This window comes from Drosophila subobscura, chromosome dot (assembly GCF_008121235.1).
Source record: "Drosophila subobscura isolate 14011-0131.10 chromosome dot, UCBerk_Dsub_1.0, whole genome shotgun sequence".
NCBI classification, from domain to species: Eukaryota; Metazoa; Arthropoda; class Insecta; order Diptera; family Drosophilidae; genus Drosophila; species Drosophila subobscura.
Window position 1 is genome coordinate 703,991 of NC_048535.1, and position 22,598 is coordinate 726,588.

Here is a 22,598-nt window from a genome sequence, read left to right on the forward strand (position 1 = left end):
CGACGGCTCTGCACCGGCGGACCACAAGCAGGCCAATCAACAGGAGGCGCGCAAACAGTCTATCAAGCGTTGCATTCAACCTCTAGTGCACGCCTGCCAGTGCCGCGACGCCAATTGTCGCCTGCCCTCGTGCCAGAAGATGAAACGCGTCGTTCTGCACATCAAGAACTGCAAGCGGAAGACGAACGGTGGCTGCCCGATCTGCAAGCTGCTGATTGCCCTCTGTTGCTACCATGCTAAGCACTGCCAGGAGCAGAAGGGTCCCGTGCCCTTCTGTCCGAACATCAAGCATAAGCTGAAGCAGCAGCAAATCCATCAGAAACTCCAACAACAGCAGCTACTGCGTCGTCGAGTGGCCCTCATGTCGCGCACAGGAGCTCCATCGGCACTGCCCGGACTGGCGGTTAGCGGGCCGACAGTCGTCGCTGGTGGCGTGCCCGTTTTGGGCATGTCCAATGTGAAGCCTGTCGGCCAGTCCACAGGTGCCGCATGGCGGTGGCTTTGGCAAGGGCGTCCCGATGGCCCGCCGTCATGAATCGCAACCTCGTCGGAGGAGTCGGAGGTGTTCCCAATCAGAACGTGAATCAGCTGGGCGTGGGCATTGTCGGCGGAGTGGGCGTCGATGTCGGAGGCGTGGGAGGCGGCGGCGGTGGCAATCCGTCGGGACCTGTGCCCGGTGCCAACAATTGCGGCAACGTCCTTGTTGGCAATGCCAACAACCTGCTCTCCATGGACCAGTGGGGCTCCGGCGGTTTTTTTGTATTCATTCGTTTATTCCTTCTACTTAAGTCTTTTCTTCCTTTAAAACTACATTCTTACACTTCTGGGTATAATTTTGAGTGCGGCCCGTATTCGGGAGTGGGCGACCAACGCGCTCGGTACTGCCGCAAGGCATTGTTTCGCACGCTCGAAGGCTCCTACTCCGTCACCTGCTTACGCCTTATCTCCAAAACTCTCAGAGATCGCTTGAGGTAGCTGCGAAAGCAGCCGTGACCACTAAGCGCTTGGGCAAGGTAAAAATCTACCTGGCCGTGCTTCCTCTCGATCCAGGCTTGCAGCTTCGGGATGAGGGAATATGTCCAGCGCCCTTTAGATGAACCGTCCCACTGGCCATCTACTGATGCTGTTCCTACTTGTGGTAGCCTTCAGCTCGGCTCTTGTCGCCTCGCTTCCGCCCTGCGCGGCGGTATGGATCTGTTGTCTCTCCCTTACCAGCTCCCTGAGTGGGACTTGCCCGGCGATGACCAGCGCTGCTTCGTTCGTCACAGTCCGGAACGAGCACGCGATCCTTAGGGCACACAGTCTCTATGTCGCCTCTATGCCTCGCATGTAGGTCTTCACCAGCACGGCTTTCGCCCACGCGGGCGCGGCGTTCAGGATCTGCGACGTCACTACACTCGTCAGGAGCTCCCGCGTTGCATGCTTCGGGTCTCTGGTGTTCAGAAGTATTCGCGAGAGCGATCCTGCGGTTCCGCTGGCCTTCCTCTGCACGTACTCCAAGTGCTCCTTGAAGGAGAGGCGGGTGTCAATAAGCACCCCCAGGTACTTGATTGTCCTCTTCGAGCGTATCGCGGTGCCACCGACCTGCACACTTGCAGTTTCAACAGCTTTCCGGCTCGATATGAGCACCGCCTCGGTCTTCTGCGCTGCCAGGTCCAATCCAGCGACCGTAAGCCACGACTCCACGGCCCGGACGGCCGCGTTGGTGAGCTCCCCCACTGCGACGAGGTGATTGGCCACCACCACTAAGGCAACGTCGTCAGCAAACCCCACCATGCTGGTGTTGGCTGGCATCGGTAGTCTCAGGACTCCATCGTACATGCCATTTCAGAGCAGGGGTCCTAAATCGGAGCCCTGAGCGACTCCGGCTGAGACATTGTATGCCCTGGAGCCCAGACAGGTCTCGTACGCCAACACCCTCTGCAGGTATACAGGGATGTTAAAACGCTGAAGGGAGCGGGCGTGTGTGGTTCCCAACCAGGACTGGAACAAAATGCGCTATGTGCACACATGGGCGGAGCGGTGGACAACTTTAACTCTTGCGGCGGGGCAGGAGCCGTTGGAGTGCCTGGCGGTGTGGCTGTACTCCATGGCGAATGCGGAAGGGGCGGCGGCAGCATCCAACATCCTGCAGCAGGACCAAGGCGGAGCCGGTGCTGGAGTCGGCGTTGGCGTTGGAGTAGGCGTCAAGCCTGGTCCTGGCCAACAGCGGCATCAGCAACAGCAGCAGATGGGCGTGCTGCCGCCGGGTATGCAGCAGCAGCAACAACATCAGCAGCAACCCCTCCAGCAGCAGATGATGCAGCAGGTGTCGATGCCAAATGCCCAGAATGCCCAGCAATCCGGCTGCTGTCGCTACGTAAACGTCGGCAATGCCGGCGGAGCCCTGCCCGAAGCCTCCGATCAGCTAACGAAATTTATGGAGCGACTCTAGTGCAGCAGCAACAGCATTGGTGTCCACCTCAACAGCACTAACATTAAAAATATTAGCAACATCACGAACATTGGCAACGACTTTGTCACCTATCGCTACAACGGACAGTCGCACTACTTCTGATCGTAGAGGTAGCGACGACAGACAGCGAGAACAGGAGGAGACCTACCAGCCGCAACCAGAGACCCAGGGATCACACTGTGTGTTAATCGTATTGTTCAATCTTTTATAAACATTTTTTTCTTCCAAATCGATTGATTGAGCGATCCACACTACCACAAATATCGTGTACTTTAGTTTTAAGATGCGCCCCATAGGCCACAGAAACCAGCAGCAGCCATTAGCAGCAAGCAATCAGTCCATGATCCCAAATGTATACTCTTGATGTATAGCAGGAGAGAGAAGTGTAGAGGGTCAGCGGCTGTTGTTGCTGCTCCTGTTGTTGCTGCTGGTGGATGTTGGAGGAGATTTCGTACACAGACACGCTCCACACACGGATTATGTTTAAGGTATGGCGCCAATATTTGAACAAAAAGCAGACGTAAGAGCATTGATTACGATAACAGTCATGATTAGCAATTATCGATTACTAATTACGATTACGAACCTTTTTTTTCGATCGTGTTGTTGCATTCGAAGGAAATCGATTGGCAAAATACCAGATGTAGGAGAATTTTTTTGGAGGTTGGCAGGGCGAGAATCGAAGGGGCAAGGCGATCAACGGTGGCGGAGAAAGATTAGAAAAATAACCGTCGGCAAAGTAAAGCGTAAAAAGTGTGTGTGACCGTGGAGCACCAAATCTATACCACTTTGAGGGATCACGGATTTCAAGCTGACCAGCTGGACAAGCCAGAGGATTTTTACCTGCATCCGAGCAAAAAGGAAAAGATAGAGCAGGCTGGCCTCCTGGATTTGGCCAAATTTCCATTCCCCGACCCGCGGTATTGGTCACACCCCTGCCCGGGCGCGAGCCCACCGAGACCATTAATTACATTAAATACGCCCACATAAACACACCTTAGATAAACGCCTACATAAATAAATACGCCCACCATAAATACATAAAATAAATACACAGCCCGAAAAAACAGCGCCAACAGATAATTAATTGCATTAAATACGAATAGGTAAACACATACACCTTAAAAACGCCCTGATAAAACATGCATACATAAACACCTATATATATAAAAATGATATTTAATTTATTAACCGTCCCACATATATTTATTCCCCATATGTATGTAACCATTTAGTATTTGTATATTTATTTATTTATTTATATTTATTCTTTTCTGTAAATAAAATTATTTTCCACCCAGTGATAGTGAGTTGAGGAGGCAGGAGTAGGCGGACGCGCCACCAAGATTTAGTGTAGGGAATAATAAATAAGTATGTGTTAAGTTTTTGAAGTGAAATTATAACGTTTGAAATGAATTGCTGAGAGTGTTTAGAATGGGGAGGGGACCACAGCGGCGAAATGGAGGATGGCCGCTGCACTTGAAGAGGAGATTTGTAGTTTTTCTGCGTCGGAGAGATGATTGTCCGTGAGAGTTAGAGTAAAGTCCGTTGGTTTGTTTTTGAATTGTGGTTTTGTTATCATATTTGTTCGAGATGTCCGAACAGCTGGTTTATTGTGCGACCTGGGGCCTGGGAAGAACTCAGCCCAGGGATGACTGGCTAGCCGGCCTTGCCCCAACACTCAAACAGGTTCGTAACAGTGTAATAATTACTACCTACGTTTGCATACATATATCATACGGTATACCTATGGCACTATTATTAAGCATAGGTATTATAAATACTTATTTATAATAAGCCAAATCGATTTTTCAATCGGATTAAATTATTGTTTCAGTGGTGAAATTCTTTGCTAGCTAGTAATATCAAATAGAACATCAAAATCGAGGAATCTGATTTAAGACTACGGTATATTTACGGTATATTTTGAAGATGCAATGGTATATTTTGTTATCTTTACGAAGCCCTTACAGTATATTTTATCGATAATTTCGCGGTAACACTGGTCACACTGCTTACCGGGAAGAAGTGATCGTCGTGTAGTGATTTTGATATTAATATAATTTATAATTACGCGAAAAAAGCTTCACAGCTCCTTGCACTTTCAACTGAAAGCAAAACGAAGTGAAAAGTGAAACAACTGAAATATGTGCGCATCGCAACTTTAGTCCATGTCCATATTTATCATGTAAAACATCATCTAATTCCAAGTGTTCGAAATAGAATTCGCGTGCGCATTGGTATGTTTATAAATACACACAGTTTGTATACATATGTACGTATGTACATAGCTCCATTAAAATGTTTGTTATCTCAGAGAAGAGAAGTACTCTTATGGCTCATTAATCCATATGTACATGTATATGTGAATATGTATATGCGTTTGTGCATATGAATATGTATGTATATGAAATATGATTTGTTATAACTGTGAAGGGAACAGAACAAAACGAACACTGCACTTTCAGCTTCAGATGAACCGAAGTTCAAGAGCACAAAAATTTAATATGTTTATAAATGGTTTAATTGAATACAATAGAGTGATCAAGAGCTGAGAATGAGATTCATGTGAATCGTTTATGCACAGAACAGACATGTATGCATGTATGATTCTTTTATATACATATATATATGTATATGTACATGCATACAGACGAGGGCTGTTTTGTAGGTCCGTGGCCTTTTGAATGAAACAGGTTTTTAGATAAATAATCATTTGAACTTTACCATATCCCTTTTACCGGATCCATTCCAAACGAGAAGGGTCGTGTGAGACGCGTCTTACGCGTCTCAATTATTATACCTGGTACTCAGGTACCTGGTACCTGGATCGGAGGATGGACGAAGATGTTTAAAGTAAAGATATCCTTAAAAAATATGAAACAAATTTTACTTCGCTCTGTCAGTGATAGCACACGGCAAAATTGAACTTTTTTTCCTCAAGGTACCAAACCGACTTTTTATACCAGGTACTCGAAGAGTAAATAGGGTATATTGTATTTGTGTGGAAGAGTGGATGTTTGTTACGCAGAGAAAGAAACGTTTCCGACACCATAAAGATATATGTATGTACATACATACATATACTCTTGATACTGAGCAATAGCCGAGTCAATCTAGCCGTGTCTGTCCGTCTTATTTGTCGGCTAGATCTCAGAGACTATAAGAACTAGAGCCACCAAATTTTGCCTCCAGACTGTTGTATGCTCACACTGAAACCAGTGTATTACAAAAATTATCCCCGCCCCCTTCCGCCCCCACAAAAGCGAAAATCTTCCACATGCACAGTTTTGAAGATAAAAGAACTAAAGAGGGAGAGAGCTAAAAGAGCGTGTTGGCGTGAGAAGGGATGTAGATGTAGATGAAGAAAATATGTAAAATTTGAAAAATACCGCTAAGGCACAGATGTAGTATGAGTACCGCGTGTAAAAGTTGTAACGCGTAAGAAGCATCTCATACGTTCCTTCTCGTTCATTATCGGACCTACATATATATTTGTAGAGCTCAGATCAAATTTCACAATTAAAAACCGGTTAATCGTTTAACCTTATTAGTTATAGAACAGGCTCCTAAAACTAAACGCTCATTATAATATAATGTCCAATATTTTCTTTTTTTTTCAGCACTCCACCGGACAATTGTAAACTAATAACCATGCTGACCAATGGGTACCGCATTGGGAAAGAACAGAGGACTGAGAGTCAATATTATGAGTACCTTATGGGTGGCGGGATGAAAAGGCTTTTTGAAAATGCAAAGCGAGCAATTGCATTCGTGCACGTACAGTCGGATTCCAATAGCATAGATTTCCCCGAAATAATTCCCCGAAGAGTTATATGCAGTTGCAAATCGAGAGCAAGGATTATGAAGCGGCAGGTTATTAGTAGACATTCAGGATGCCCCTTTTTCATATATCGATGTGTGGCAATAGCTATGCTATTTATGCTTTTAGTCATGCCAACTGCACACAGTGCCAATAGCGAGCAAGAGTCTACTAACTCAAGCTCAAGCGATTCTGCAAGTGTCAGTGCTCGACCTGAAATAATTTTATTGAATAACAGGACAAGTACTCACACACTTTCAAGCGGCAATACGTTCTCCTCAACTAAAAAAAAAAAGCCAGAGGACCATCATCAAGAGGATCCTGGTCCGCCTTCGAACCCAATAAATGTTCAAACCAAACGTAATAGTCAAAGTTCGACATTGACAACGACGTCTAGATCGGGGACCTTCTCGAGTGTTCAAGGCGTATCCATGAATCGAAACACATTGATCAATATTGACAGTATATTACACCGCCAATTGCGCGAGAAAGCCAAGCAGGATAGCTTGGAGTCGATTAAGATGCACATACTCATGCGGTTAAATCTAAAAAAACTACCAAATATAACCAAACCTATCTCAGTGCCACAAAATATTTTAGAGGATTTCTATAAAGGTTACAATGCATCTATAACAAATACAATATGGCGCCGCAGGGAATCCACAGGAGAGCCGCTATCACCAGCTTTCCTAAAAAAAGACGAACAAAATACTAATAAAAGTAGCGATTTGGCTGGTGAATCCGACATGAGCTTGTCTTCACAAATGCAAGCGGATGATGCTAATGCTTTAAATCAGTTTAAATTGCTTTATAACACTGGAAAAGGAATCCAGGCATATCCAAATATAAAACAAGATTTTCTTATGGATAATAATGATGATGAATACGATAGTATTCTTTCTCACATAAGCAGCATTTACGTGTTTCCTGAACGTAAGTACAAAACTCGCACCTATTAAAGCTAGATAGCATTTATACCCGGAATTCAAACAGTGAGGAATCGTTTCCGACCCTATAAAGACTATGCTTAAGAAGACGATAGGTGGGTAGAGGATAAGATGCAAGAAAATAAAATTAAAGTTTCCTATCCTTCCACAATAAATAGTTAATATTAGATAACTCTATTTTATAAAATCTTCTTCCGAATTATCAAATTCCATTATATGTGAATCTAAATTTCATTCATTTAGAGCTTCAACCACATGTTCGACACAACCGTAAAACAGACGTTCTTCGATTTAAATTCGACAATAGTTACTCGGACATATCATACGCTACACTGCATTTATATCTGCGTGGTTGGGACTGGATAAGCACCCATCAGCCGGAACTCATTGAGGAGATTGAAAATCAGCAAAGTAAAGACATTGTTGTAGCTATTCATCGGGCTGTGCGCCGTGCAAATAACACAAGCTTTACTCACAAGGCCAAAATGTTTGAATTTCGCCAAAAAATTCCATCAGGACAAGGACAGTGGGTCAACGTAGACCTTAAACCTGTATTCGGTGATCGCGGGTCGAATAAATCCCATGAAATTCTTATAAAAGGAGTAGAATCCTGGATGAAGCCGTTAGTTGTGACCACCGATAACACATCGAATAATCCATTAGTATGCGTCTTACAAACATCGCTATTATTTTCTGGTAACTGGTAAATGTATTGCTTTCGTTTCAGACGGTTCATATAGAAATTGGATCACAAAAAAAGCATCGACGAAAACGAAGTGTTTATATGGACTGTACTGAAAGTGATCACGATATGAGATGCTGTCGATATCCTCTCAAGGTGAACTTCACAAGTTTTGGATGGCATTTCGTTGTTGCACCTACGTCATTTGATGCATACTTTTGCAGTGGCGACTGCAGAGTTGGATACCTCGAGCAGTATCCCCACACTCATCTGGCCGCCTTAACAACGTCGGCCACGCCCTGCTGTTCGCCAACAAAAATGAGTTCCTTAAGCTTGTTATATTTCGATGATAACCATAACCTGGTTTTAAGTGTTATACCAAATATGTCTGTGGAGGGATGCAGCTGTTCCTAGCCATCAAGTCGAATTTTTATCTCGATTTAAATACCAATCATTTAGAATAAATAAAAATAGTTGTATGTACATACTTAGAAGCTGCTGAATTTTGTATATGGGATGAGGTAAGTAATATTATTAGCTAATATATCATGTTTAAATATTATGTGGGATCAAAGGACCTATAATAATTAAACGCATATACAGCCAGCTCTCAAATTGGCGACGTTCCTGATCATAAGTCGGATGTATTGAATATATTAACAGGTATCAAAATATCTTTATAAGCTAAGATTATTGAATCTAACGTTTTAAATTTTGCTTAAATATATTTACAGGCTTCAATACTTCAAAATATTTAATGAGCAAGGTAATTTGCTTGATGTTTCGCTTAGACATCCCTATCTACATATGTACATGTGTATTTTTATACCCGGTACTCGAAGAGTAAATATGGATTCTAATCACAATTCGCTGATCTGATAGATATGGCCATTCCCTACGGAATTGCGGTTTTAGTTTTCTCTTATCTTTTAAATTGAGGAATTTTCGCTCTTTATGACGTGGCTAAATTTTGAAACAAACTTTATTCAGTGGATATTACATGAGTCTTCACATAAAATTTGGTGACTAGTCTCTGAGCAACAGAGATGGATTTATCGACTCGGCTATTGATACTGATCAATATCAAAATACACTTTATATGGTCGGAAACGTTTCCTTCTGCCTGTTACATTTTTCGACCACAAATGCAATATATCCCTTTTACTCTTTGAGTACCGGGTATAAAAATAGAAATGGAAATGCTAGAAATGTAGTTTTTCACCAGTCAAAGATCATCATATGGTTATATTAGGTATAGGAAGCTCCTTTCTTGAATATTGTGGATGCCAAAGATATTTTACCCTTGTGGGAGCTGAAGCAGCCGGTACTTTCACCAATGTACCAGGTGGAACCAAAAAAAATTGATAAAAGCCACTGCAACACCGTTCTACGAACCCCCCTATTGTCTTGAAAACACGTTAGCACCTGGTCACACTTCATTCTTCTCGATAAAATATGTATACAAATTAAAAATAATAAAATAAAAATAATGTAATTTCTCAGTAAATCAGCAATATGAATAATTGCATTTTTGAATTGGAATATGAGTACGTTGTGTTAAAGGTACGTTAAAACATTTAAACTATTAAATTAACACATAGATGTATATGTGCATGCTTGCACACGTTGTATGTATTGAAATATGTATTTGTATGTATGTATGTATTTTTGTGCCTCACAAAAAATAAAGTCCATATGTATGTGCATATATTGCAAGAACATGAAACGATCGAACTAATAGAAAAAAATATTCTTTTCAGATAAACGGAAATGACATTAGTCATTTGCCAAGGTATGAAGCGGTTCAAATGTTCCTTCAAGCTAAAGAAACCATAGTCGTCGAATTGTGCCGGCAGAAGCAAAATGCCTTAGATATAGAAATTAATATAGACATTAACAATGAACCAACTGGCTTGAAAAACAGAATTGATCAAAGCGAACTGGCAACCTCCTCATCAGTTGAAATATCACCGACAACCAGTGCCTCACAAAAAGAGAAGTCCATTCCTGTGTTTATTGCCAGTCCCAGCCCCTGCCCTACATTAACACCAGTGTCGCAAGCAAACTCAAGTAACGACAATCAACTTATTTTAACACTACGTGCATTAAGTAAGGAAGAGTCTGCAGTTCCACCTGTCGAAGTTGTCTCTGCCGTTTCCGTGTCAAGGGAGACTCAAACCTCAGCCGAAAATCTCAAGGATCAGGATTTAGTTCGCACGATAGCCGATCACTTCATAGAGCAAGAACATCATTTGTTTGAACAATGTCTGGAGCCGGAAATTGATATTGAGGTATTTTGACAAAAAATAAAAAATGAATAGTTCATATGCACATAATTAAGGGTTTAATTTACAGGAAATTACTCTTGTTAAGACGATAGATGATTCAACCACTGAAAAGTTAGGCATAAATGTTTGCTGCAATGGATATCAGGCATCAAATATCGACATTAGCCGAGGGGACGTTATATCTGAAGAGGCTGATGCTGATGTGTGCGAAGATGTATTTATTAGTGATATTGAGCCAGAAGGTATAGCTCAACGCGATGGACGTCTTAGACGTGGTGATCAAATTCTCCGCATTAATGGCATGGACGTCAAGAGCAAGGAGGAAATAGAAACCCAGATCGCAGGGAGTACCTTTGCAGTGACGCTTCTTGTCAGCCGCCTGCTATATCCAGTAAGAGTAAAAGTACTTCTGTTTCTTTTCCCTTAAAGTGACTGCACAGTTGTTTAAGAAAAAAACGGACGATAAAATACATATGTACATGTGTGGATGTATTCACATGTTAATACTAGCAATAGTATGCATAAAACGAACGATAAAAAAAATACATGTTTATGTATGTATTCACATGTTAATACTAGCAATAGTATGCATAGAATACATAAATTCAACGCCGAGTGCATTCATTTGTATGCATGCATATTATCTTGCTACACGGAACTAATGCAGTTGTTTGTGTTTAATGAAAATGAAGCCATTTTTCAAACTTTTTAATGCATAATTTATACAATTTTCTTGAAAGGAAGACGACGATGACGAAGACATTGAGAGTAACTTTGAATACGCGAATAGCTTTCTCCGCGATGATTATACAAATGTGGTCGATAAATTGGACAAGATCTTGCTAAGTCAAGTGCAGTCCATGAAGACTATTAGTGTTACAACCACTGAAGTGGTCAGCAACAACACCACCAAAAACTCGTCTCCAACAACCCAGCAGAATTCCGATCCGGAAGTAAACCTTAAAAAATATTGGCCAAAATCATTTCCGGAGAAATCTGAGAAAACGTGCAGTAAAACTAAGCATCGCGCAGACGAAAACTTAAGCCATGTAAAAGCGTTAAATCAATTCATTAACAAAAGCAGTCAGTCCCATCACCCTTATGAGTATGATGAAAGCGAGCATATTTATGAGACTATTCCTGAGGATTCGGAATCTGAGCCGCTATACTGTTCACCGTATCAAAGCTCCAACTATATGACGGCGATGGGCTCCTGCTCATCAGCAACAGCCACAGGTATAGCTGGTATTGAAGCTACTGAAGCCATGGAAACGAAAATGCAACAGCAAACTCAACGTGTTGCCCAATGGTTGGGCCTCAAGTCCGGCCACGGCAATTCCAGTCCAAGGGCAATGCAAACTCTAGTAGGTCGTCCCGCTGTCCTGAAATCAGCGCAACAGCCTACGTGCAGTCGTGTATTCACACTCCGTAGTATATTGACAAATACAAGTCGATCCAGCAGTAGTGGAGCCGCACACAGTGCATGCGGACCCAAAGATGTCGACATCATAGGCAACTATATGCTGGGATATGAAATTGACAACTCATCGAGTGCCTACAACACTGGTGGGTCAAATAATAGCGCTTCGCCTCACCAGAATCAGATTTCAAATACTTGTGACGAAGCGCCAATTAGTGCAAACCAATTTAGCAAAATGGCTGAGAACCAAAACCAACCCATTCTCTCACCTAAAGATGCGATTGTAACCACTACTGCGAGCAGTATGTTAATGTTACCATTTGGTAGGTCTGACCGCATAGGTCTTTGCTCTTCCAATTTTTCCTTGACGAATTACGGTGGTAGGAATTAAACTTGTTTCAGTTTTGAGCTCTTGAAAGCATTAGTTATATTTTTTAAATATTACATATTTCAGAAAGCCCACCCAAAGCATGCATCGAGGAGGAAAATAATCAGCTCAAGACTGATCTCAAATTAATGCGACTAAAGCCAGCTGATGAGGTGCAAAGTCATTGTCCCCAATTTAATGCACCAAATTTGAGCCGCTATCGCTTCGTTAGTAGTCAAGAGGTAAGAATGTTATTTAGTACTAGTACTGCGTAGATCACATTTTCCTTTAACCTTTTTTTTTAGTCATATCTACATTAAAAAAATCTTGTATTTCTAATAGGTCGCAAATAAAAGCCACATTGCTTCTAGTTCCAAGCCGAGTTCAATACTGATTGGTGAGAATGGTGAGGAAATACCCATGGTCTGGAAAGTAAAGCGCCGTCCGGATGGAACACGATACATTGTAAAGCGGCCAGTACGTAATCGTGGGCACGTTGCTATTCGAAAAAATACGCGAAGTAATGAGTTAACTACGACAGAGGATGATACAGTGTCGGAAGTCAAAATTGGACGTTACTGGACGAAGGAGGAACGTAAGCGGCACATTGAACGAGCTCGAGAACGGCGCCATCATCAGCATCAACATCAGTAACATCAGCAATCTTAGTTTCATCGTATACTGTATTAACTGAACACTACACAGCTTATACGAATATGGCATGAAAAAAGTCCGAAATAACTGTTTTTGTGTAATTTTTTAAGTAATGGGTTTCAAACTATATTGGGTGAATCTTTATTATAAGACACCATATAATGTGGTCGTTCTTCAGGATTACTCGCGAAGTCAAAAAAATCTATTTTACCTTAGCTACACCGGCAATAACATAGATTTTCACATTTAAAACATTGCCGAGTTCTATGTTATGTACACATTTAGAGACATTTTTTATGTGATTGCAGATTTACAATAATGCCCTATAAAGTATTTAATTAATTTGAGTTCAGTTGAATAATTTATATTATTAATATCTATCTGATTTCGTCCATGTAACCTTTGACAACACAGTTTGTATTGCTGATATGTACATATTTCCTGAGATTTTTAAATTCTCACAGCCAAATTAGTTTCTTTCCAGTCTTCATTTTTGATCGATCGTTCCTATGATATGTAGCTATTTACTATAGAAGTCCCACTTATGCACAAAGCTGGCATTAGAAATTATTAAACTTAATAAAGACAACATGCAATTTTTGTAAAACGCCAATATGTTGTGTAATATTTTTCGAAAAGATTTAGGAATTTAGATGAGAAGCCAAACAAAAGCTGCATGTTGTGGGCTGTGCTGGCATGCAGTTTCGCTCTAGGCATCCAAACAAGAAGTTAATATATGAAACAGTTGTTGAGTAGAGTAAGCTGTCAGCTGTCCGCTTTCCAGAGGAATCTTTTTTCACCATAACAGTTTTCTCAAATTCTCGCCAACGAAGAGTGTTCAAACTTATTGATGCTGATGTCTATTGATGTCAGAAAAATGTAGCTTGATTCTTTTTAATAGCTCATCCTCAAAAGTGGTCAGTGTCAACAACCCTTTTCGTTTTCTTGTTAACAGTTGTCGCAGGCCGATTTGGTATTGATTTAGCGTAATGCAATTCGGCCACACATAAAGGACTTCTTTTGCATGAACAAATGAGCAATCACTAAATTATTGTCTTAAATAATAAATAAATCACACCGATCACACACGTTTACGCATGCTAGAACGAAATTAAACAGCAACTTTACAATATATTTTCTATTTTGTTTTTCAAAATTGCACTATGGGTAAAAATCCCGTTTTTAGGCATTAATAAGAAAAATAGAGCTAGAGCTCTCCAATTTGGCATGAATGTTCGTTAGACTAAAGTAGAATTTCGGAAAATTTAGTCATTTGGACCTCCCGCCCCCATACGAACTGGATCCCTTTTACGTCGTATTTATTATAAAAAAAGGTATTCAAAGGATAAATTATGATAAAAGATCCTTTAAAACATTTTAGAACTTTAAGAAAATATATTTGATTGACTGATTGAATGATTGTTTGGTTAAAAGTAAATTGATTGGAATCGCTCCAACGTACAATTGCATTTCTCTTAGTTCTTGTTTAACTAAGCAATAAATTGGATAATTTTCGTTTGAAGTGTAATAGATTCATCTTTAGTTAGCCTTTTTTTTTGTCAATACTCTTTAAACTATAACATTTTATTGCGTCTGCTTCACGATTGTTGTTGGTCCAGACCTCCAGCAGCGTTGCATGAGTAAACTCATAAGCGTCTGCAAAATTAAAAATTTTTCGAAAAGGGGAAAAAACGGGCAAAATGAATTAACACCACATGATTCCATAATAATTGGTTAATAACATGTAACTTGAACCTCTGTGCAGTGGTGTGCTGTGCAAAAGTAATATTTCACAAAAAACACGTGCAATTGTTAGTACCAAGCTAAAAAGCCCCACGAACAAAACATTGGACAATTTAATTAATTTTTAATTTATTAATTTAATTGGACTACACACAACTATACAAAAACATGTATTAACAATTAATTAAAATATCTCGACCTGTTATTTCCATATTTTTACTTTTATATAAACTTTGTAATCGAGCTACAATTACAGCTGCAAGTTGCTCAATTTTTCCCGCACTTCTTCACAAGTCAAAGCATCTCAAAATCAGACGACTTTGAAAGCGCGCAAAAACATATGGTACAAGGTAAAAATCTTCTAAAAACAGATTTGATCTATCTGGATAATTAGAAATCAGAACTTAAGTCGCATTCAAATATTTTACCCAAAAAAAATTACATAAATGCCAAAAATTCGGGCTTTTTACCCATAGTGCATTGTTGATTTTTAAGTAAATAAACTCCTCGCCAAAGTGCGCCCACCTCTTCAGCCCATCTTGCAATTGCAAGGTTATAGCATTTTTGGCGAACATTTTAGTCCGCCCAGAGCAACATTAAGTTTAGCTTATAAAAACGAGAAGGGACGTGTGAAACGCTTCTTACGCGTCACAACTTTTATACCCGGTACTCAGTCATGTACCTGTACCCGATTGATTTTTTTCGAATTTTACATTTTTACATTCTCACGCCGAAACGCTCTTTTAGCTCACCCCCTCCCATAGAGCCGCACACTGCAGAGGCACTGCAGAGGCAGAGGCCTCACACTGCAGAAGCAGAGTGTGAATGAGAGAATGTGCAAAACACTCTGGAGCGAAAATTCGGTGGCTGTAGCTCTTATAGTCTCTGAGAACTAGCCGACAAACAAGACGCACAGACGGACAGACAGACATGGCTCTATCGACTCGGCTATTGAAGCTGATCAAGAATATATGTATATAGTTTATGGGGTAGCAAACGTATCCTTCTGTGCGTTACATATGTACATCCACTTTGGGCACAAATACAATATACCCTATTTACTCTTCGAGTAAATGATGATGGCAGAGCAATATGTTATCAGCCTAATATGGGTCCCGGGACACCAGGACATTGAAGGCAACTGCATAACAGCTGAGTTGGCCAGATCCGGCTCTACACTCCCCCTTAACCAAGACAAGGAGGAAATACGTACATACGTATGCCAATGGCCACTTGCAAGCTCATTATAAAAGAGTACTATACCCTGCAAACAAACAACAGATGGCAAATGGTTCCAAGATGTCGCATCACCCGACAAACGTGGCCAGACATCTCGAAAAAGCGCTGTGTAAACTCAGCAGAAATAGATGCAGCGTAGTCATTCGCTCCCTCACAGGGCATTGGCTTATAGGCAACAACGCAAATAGGCTTGGTGCCCGCTATAACGACTTCTGTCGTAGCTGTAGAGACGAGGACGAGGAGGAGACAGTGGAACATCTGTTCTGCTCTTGACCGGCTCTCAGTAGAAGGAGGCTAAGATATCTAGGCTCATCTTTTCTAAACGACATTTCAGAAATGGCTACTATAGGCCCCAGGAAGATGGCAAACTTTGTAAGAGCATCTGGATGGGAGCACTGCTGACACCGTGTCAAACGGGAGGAGAAGAGGAGTAGATCCAAGCGGAATCACAACGGGCCGAAACCGGCCCAAGTGTGTTAGGATAACCTAACCTACATACATAACTCTTCGAGTACCGGGTATAAAAAGGTCACTTTGAGCTACATCTTGAGAATAAGGCTCATGGATATTTTCCATGAAAACTGCTAATATATGAGAAGGTGCATTAGCCATGCATACAGAAGTCTGGATGCAAAATTTGGTGGCTCTAGCTTTTATAGTCTCTGAGATCCAGGCGCTCAACAAGACGGACGGACATACGGACAGACAGACATGGCTCTATCGACTCGTCTATTGATGCTGATCAAGAATATATGTACATACTTTATGGGGTCGGAAACGTTTCCTTCTGTGCGTTACATACAACCGTTATTCGCACAAATACAATATACCCTATTTACTCTTCGAGTACCGGGTATAAAAACATAAGGTTGCATACATATGTATGTATGTATGTTTGACACATTTAACGAAACTTAAGGATTCAGCGAAAATACAAATATTGTATTCGTACATATGTATGTACATACATATGTATGTAGATATGTATGTGCATACATACATATGTACATATTTAATAAGCCATAAGTACTCGGATTTCGCTATCGATTAGGACTTGTAACAAATATATGTACATACATTCATATGATTAACATTACGAAGTTCATTAATAGTTATGAGAAATATCGATTTAAGAATCTGGAATACTATATATTTTTAGATATACATACATATGTATGTATTGTATCCTACACGTACATACATATATTTTTTAGTGAACGGTAATGGAATCTTTTGCTTACTACTACGCCTTCCCCTACCCTGCCCTGCCTGACCAACACTCAGGTTACACATACATATATATACATACAAATGTATGAACGTAAGTATATCAGACTGAGTACCGGGTATAAAAGTTGTGATGCGTACAAAGCGTCTCACAGCGTTCCTCCTAGTTTTATTTGGACCTTAATTTTTAGGAAATCCAATGAAAATATTAGAAATAATTTATTTATCAATCGGATGAAATTAGACGTGGCTAGCTATTATTCTTCTAAGACACATTTCAAATTACGACTATGGACATGGGCTTACGAATTTGAGGAAACTTAAAGAACTTAACTCAGTTCAACTGGAAGATATTTGTTTTTAATCAAAGAGATAGAAGGGACTTACAAGTTTAATTTAACAGCATTTTGAATATTTGAAATTTCAAAATTCAAATTAATTAGAGAGGGGTTAAGTGGGTTTAGTTCGATTTATTCCTTAGTATATTTCCGGTATATTTTGAGTATATGAATGTATATTTCGGTATATTTCTGAGAGTTTAGGCAGTATATTTTATCGATAAGTCCGCGGTCACACTGTTGATTACCGGCAAAGTAAAGTTGATCGAGTGTGCTAAGTCAACAATAACAAAAATTGTTATATTGGGAAACTTAAGTTTGTATATATTAAACATGAATCAAATTACATAATTTTGGTCCCTGCTTCCTGATATGTGTTGTTTTATTCATCGTAATGACCGATTTACAAAAGGCGTGTCAGGATACGGATACTGTCGGAATGTGTACCTAGCAAAACAGTTTTCTAGTGTACATTTGTATGTATTTTATGAATGTCGATACATACATACACCCCCTCCCACTGAGTGGAATATGTGATGTACGTCGTACAACTAGATTGGCAGTTCGCATTAAACGAAAGTTTTTAAAGAGCAGGACGCGGATATAAATTGAGTTTCGTGAGGTTGAATTTAAAAGTGCCACCAAAAGACAAAACAGTCGGCCGTAAGATAGCATTGAGTTCCATACCATACCCGGGTGTGCGATGGAAACTGTATGTACACATATTGTGTTGTGGGTGTAAAGAGAGGGACAGTAAGTGTAAGGGAGGAGCATTTACAAGGGGTGAGTGACACAAAAGTTGTCGTAAGTTAGGGGTTGGTTACGAGCGGTGCGGTACTTGGTACTTCGGTTGCAGCAGCGCGGCTAAAACTTAACTGAACTGCTTTCTAAAAGAGAAAGGAATTGGAAATAATTTTTAAAAAATGTTGACTTAAACTATTTAGTTATCCTAAATGTAAGTATGCACACGGAGGCATGAAAGAAAATATCAGCCTATTTGTATATATATACATAAATACATATATATGTATGTATGATGTAGAGGCATCCAATACACCCATATCCCTCCCATAAACATGCCTGTGTGTGTATACCAAATGCATTTTCTGTCTTTTTGTATATTGCAGAAAACCAGTAAAGGAAAATCCAAAACGATTCAAATGCAATTGGAAATGCATTATATTTGAGCACAATACCTATTGGTAAATTTTCTCATTGTAGAAGTCAAGACGTGAATTATTTGTAGAGCATAATGATATGTCTGGAATCGAGAATTAAGCACGAATTTGAATGAATACAATGGCGTGAGTTCCAGTTCTGCTTCGATTTCCTTATCATTATCTTCAAGTTCATCATCGGCATAGGCATCTGCATCTGCATCATTCAGCTCCACCTCATCGTGTGAAAGTGGATTTATACTTGGAGGGAACATTAGCAGCTGCCCGCTTTTAAATATTGGCCCTACCAACTTAATCTCATTTCAAAGTAAAGACCACTCCATTATAAGAATGTCGGCGCAAGTAGCACCAAAGATGTTGAACGATAGTATGCCGGACTCAATTCACAAGAATAATCCTGTACATCATCAAATGTTAGAACAGCGAAAAGTTCATGCGTCGTCGATGCCACTATCCGAAGATCCGCGAACGTTGCAATTGGCGTTGGAACTATCATTGGTCGGGCTAAATGACAATCAACACTGCTATGGCCAACCTGCACTACCCGTTACGATACAGAACGATTTTGAAATAGGCTCCATCAATGTGGTGCCTGCCATTTACTCTAAAACGGACAACACCCTGCCTTTATCTACAGTATCCGCTTCCGGGCTTCTATTACCCACCGCCGCTGCCGTTGGCGTTGAAGACCGATCAAAAAAGTCCCAAAATATGACCGAATGTGTTCCAGTTCCGAGCTCAGAACATGTTGCCGAAATAGTGGGTCGGCAGGGTAAGTTGCTTTTAAATGAAAATAAATATTTCGTAGAAATAAAATATATGGGTGTGTAGCATGTACATACATACATACATATGTGAACACAGGACAAAATATGAGTCAAAGTTTATATTCGCACTTACATTGTACTTGCATTATTCCGTACATTGCACGGACAGCAATATCTATTAGATGGAATAAGAACGCTTGAGCTTCGGCGCGCTGTTACTTACTAATACTTGAAAAAAGTTCTGCCCTTGGCTGGCTTAGCAACAAACAAGCACCATCGCAATGCCTTTAGGCTTTCCATAGCTTTCTGAAACGTTTACGAGTTAGTTCCGTTTAATGAGCAGTTTAACTAATCCTGTACTAAAAAACATTCTTCTGCTCAGGTAGATGGTGTAGAAACAGACATTACAGACGGCGCAATGTTTAATTTCTTATCAGATTACAATCAACAGATTGCATTTTGTTTAATAATTACCGTTTTTCCATATTTAGGGTGCAAGATCAAGGCTTTGAGAGCTAAAACAAATACTTACATTAAAACCCCAGTTCGCGGAGAGGAGCCGGTATTTGTAGTTACTGGTCGCAAGGAAGATGTAAACAAGGCAAAACGGGAAATACTCTCTGCAGCAGATCACTTTAGCTTGATACGAGCTTCTCGAAAACCTTCGATTGAGGGTCACAATAGCGGATTGACGGGAAATTTAAATGATTTGGGATCTGGAGCGGGTGGCAGTGCAGGTCCTGTAACGCGAATGCAGTCTGGGCCCCCATGCTTGCCCGGTCAGGTTACCATACAGGTACGTGTACCCTATCGCGTTGTGGGCCTTGTGGTTGGACCAAAAGGCGCCACAATTAAACACATCCAACAGGAGACACAAACGTATATTGTGACGCCATCGCGCGAAAAGGAGCCTATTTTTGAAGTGACCGGTTTGCCAGATAACGTAGACACGGCCCGGAAGCAAATTGAAGCACACATTGCCCTTCGAACTGGATCCGGAACTGGAAACGGTGTTGGTGCCGGACAAGTATGTGAATCGATCGAATCGCACGACTTTGGGTCACAGCCAACTATAAATTCATTAACACAGATTCTGAACGATGATCTGAACTCGGAAATACTGTCATCCATCTACAAAAGTGTTATCTCGCCTGCTCTGGACTATGGCGATAATGATGGCACTGTGGATAGTCTCAACATGAATGGTGTGAAACTAATGCCGGATCATCTTCTAAGAAACGCTTATCAGAAGTCGGAATTAGCTGACATGGACATGCCACCAATTGCAATGGCCACAGCCACATCGGATAATCATTTTGCCGCCAGTGAAGCTCAAATTCCACCAGCAAAAGTTACTAATATGTACCGTATTACGCACAAAACCTTGCCATTCTGTCCACCGATATCCGCATCTATGAATTCAAACTCCGGCTCAAATATACTAACCAGATCATGTTCATCAGCGTCCTCAACCGCTTCGACAAAGAGCACAAACAATAGCGCCAACACTCCTCCAGAACTATTGAATATATGGAAAAATATAAGCGACTCGATTGATGTGGATGAAGGTATTGGGGACTCGCCAAGCATTTGGAATCTTCCAGCGAACACTATACCCACCGCACATTGTTCGCCAACAACCTCCATAAGTCCGACGGACTCTCTTTTGGGGCTTGGAGAACACTCAGTAAATCAAAACATTTCTCGCCACATAAGGGAATCGTCATGTACCAGTCAGCAAAGAGCAGCGTCAGTTCAATTCCAACCTAACTCCATCGCCGACAAATTAACTCTGCAACGCGAGTGCTTTGTATGCAACGAAAATGAAGTAACCACAGCTTTGGTGCCATGCGGCCACAATATGTTCTGCATGGACTGTGCCAATCAGATCTGCGTTTCCATGGACGCAGCATGCCCGATATGCAACTCAATTGTGTATCACGCGATGCGTATTTTAGGCTAAATGTGCACAATTTTAAACAAACATGGTTTCTGTTTAATCGTTGATCGATTTGAGGAACAATCCAAGCTCATTCGAATTTTTTTTTTTTAATATTTTGTAAATCGGTTGATCATTCATTAATTTTAAACATAACATAATCTTTCAAAGTAATATTTATTGCTTTTTGTTATATACATATATGCTCTGATTTTTGCCAGCAGCTTGCAACGTTCTCATACAATGCATAAATTGTGAATCTGCATCATCTGCAGGGTCGACACAGTTCGATTGACCTTCTTTCCGCCTGTGATCCTCCAAGATTCGATCACTTATCGAAAAGCAAATCATTCTTAGATCAATCTTTTTTGTGGCTGCCACAGAATGATTGATAATCAATGTGCTGATTACCATATCACAAAGAAAATGATCAGAATTATTGTTCGATATTTAATTCCACATTAATTTCATTTTTGCTCCAACATCTAAATCTTTGATAGGAAATTGTGTATTTATACCCGGTACTCAAAGAGTAAATAGGGTATATTGTATTTGTGGGGAAAAGTGGATGTATGTAACGCACAGAACGAAACGTTTCCGACCCCATAAAGTATATATATATTCTTGATCAGCTTCAATAGCCGAGTCGATAGAGCCATGTCTGTCTGTCCGTCTTGTTTGGCGGCTAGTTCTCAGAGACTATAAGAGCTAGAGCCACCGAATTTTCTCTCCAGACTGCTGTATGCTCAATAAACCGCTAAGGTACAGATGTAGTACTGAGTACCGGGTATAAAAGATGTGACGCGTAAGAAGCGTCTCACACGTCGCTTCTTGTTTTTTTTTATACCCGGTACCCGAGTAAATAGGGTATATTGTATTTGTGCACAAAGTGAATGTATGTAACGCACAGAAGGAAACGTCTCCGACCCCATAAAGTATATATATTCTTGATCAGCATCAATAGCCAAGTCGATTGAGCCATGTCTGTCTGTCCGTCCGTCCGTCTGTCCGTCTTATTTGTCGGCTAGTTCTCAGAGACTATAAGACCTAGAGCCACCAAATTTTGCATCCAGACTGCTGTATGCTCACACTGAAACCAGTGTATTTCAAAAATGAGCCACGCCCCCTTCCCGCCCCCGCTAAAGGGCGAAAACCTCCCAAATCTACAATTTTGAAGATAAAAGAAAACGCCATTCCGTAGGAAATGACCATATCTATCAGATCACCAAATTGGGATTCGATTGGAGCATTATTATAGCCACAATGAAGAAATTAATTTGCAGTGGCAAAACCCACCCTGTCCCGTACTGCTTCGCGCAGTGGCAGAGGCCTCCGCCTCTGACACGTCTCTGCCTCTACCGCGTCTCTGCCCTGACTCTGCAGTGTGTTGCTCTAGGGGAGGGTGGCGAGCTAAAGGAGCATGTTAGCGTGAGAAGTGTTGTAGATGTAGATGACAGATGAAGAAAAAATGTTAAATTTGACAAATAACCGCTAAGGTGCAGATGTAGTACTGAGTGCCGGGTATAAAAGT

At 41.0% G+C, this 22,598-nt stretch overlaps 3 protein-coding genes across 11 annotated transcripts; all 3 read left to right on the forward strand.

Annotated features, from left to right (window-relative positions):
• Positions 1–4,471: 4,471 nt before the first annotated feature.
• LOC117902946 lies at positions 4,472–8,398 on the forward strand. 3 transcript variants are annotated; one of them, XM_034814561.1, is made up of 4 exons: positions 4,472–4,699; positions 6,079–7,211; positions 7,469–7,887; positions 7,953–8,398. In XM_034814561.1, the coding sequence occupies exons 2-4, from the start codon at positions 6,110–6,112 to the stop codon at positions 8,319–8,321; spliced, it is 1,890 nt and encodes a 629-aa protein (XP_034670452.1). In that variant the 5' UTR covers positions 4,472–4,699; positions 6,079–6,109; the 3' UTR covers positions 8,322–8,398. The 3 variants fall into 3 exon arrangements, with proteins under 3 accessions (XP_034670452.1, XP_034670453.1, XP_034670451.1); XM_034814562.1 differs by having other exon boundaries at positions 4,472–4,695; XM_034814560.1 differs by lacking the exon at positions 4,472–4,699 and adding an exon at positions 4,832–4,854.
• A 914-nt stretch (positions 8,399–9,312) lies between these two features.
• Positions 9,313–12,741, forward strand: LOC117902940 (slo-interacting protein 1). 3 transcript variants are annotated; one of them, XM_034814547.1, is made up of 6 exons: positions 9,313–9,470; positions 9,668–10,198; positions 10,263–10,586; positions 10,936–11,995; positions 12,070–12,224; positions 12,325–12,741. In XM_034814547.1, exons 1-6 carry the CDS (start codon positions 9,423–9,425, stop codon positions 12,634–12,636), a joined length of 2,430 nt encoding a protein of 809 aa, XP_034670438.1. In that variant the 5' UTR covers positions 9,313–9,422; the 3' UTR covers positions 12,637–12,741. The 3 variants fall into 3 exon arrangements, with proteins under 3 accessions (XP_034670438.1, XP_034670439.1, XP_034670440.1); XM_034814548.1 differs by having other exon boundaries at positions 9,314–9,470; positions 10,936–11,938; XM_034814549.1 differs by having other exon boundaries at positions 9,314–9,470; positions 10,936–11,761.
• A 4,683-nt stretch (positions 12,742–17,424) lies between these two features.
• LOC117902947 (RNA-binding protein MEX3B) lies at positions 17,425–21,409 on the forward strand. Of its 5 annotated transcripts, none has more exons than XM_034814567.1 (4): positions 17,442–18,138; positions 18,311–19,133; positions 19,620–20,155; positions 20,219–21,409. In XM_034814567.1, exons 2-4 carry the CDS (start codon positions 18,692–18,694, stop codon positions 21,089–21,091), a joined length of 1,851 nt encoding a protein of 616 aa, XP_034670458.1. In that variant the 5' UTR covers positions 17,442–18,138; positions 18,311–18,691; the 3' UTR covers positions 21,092–21,409. The 5 variants fall into 5 exon arrangements, with proteins under 5 accessions (XP_034670455.1, XP_034670458.1, XP_034670457.1 ...); XM_034814566.1 differs by having other exon boundaries at positions 18,311–18,487; positions 18,548–19,133; positions 19,620–21,409; XM_034814564.1 differs by having other exon boundaries at positions 17,425–17,499; positions 19,620–21,409.
• Positions 21,410–22,598: the final 1,189 nt, after the last annotated feature.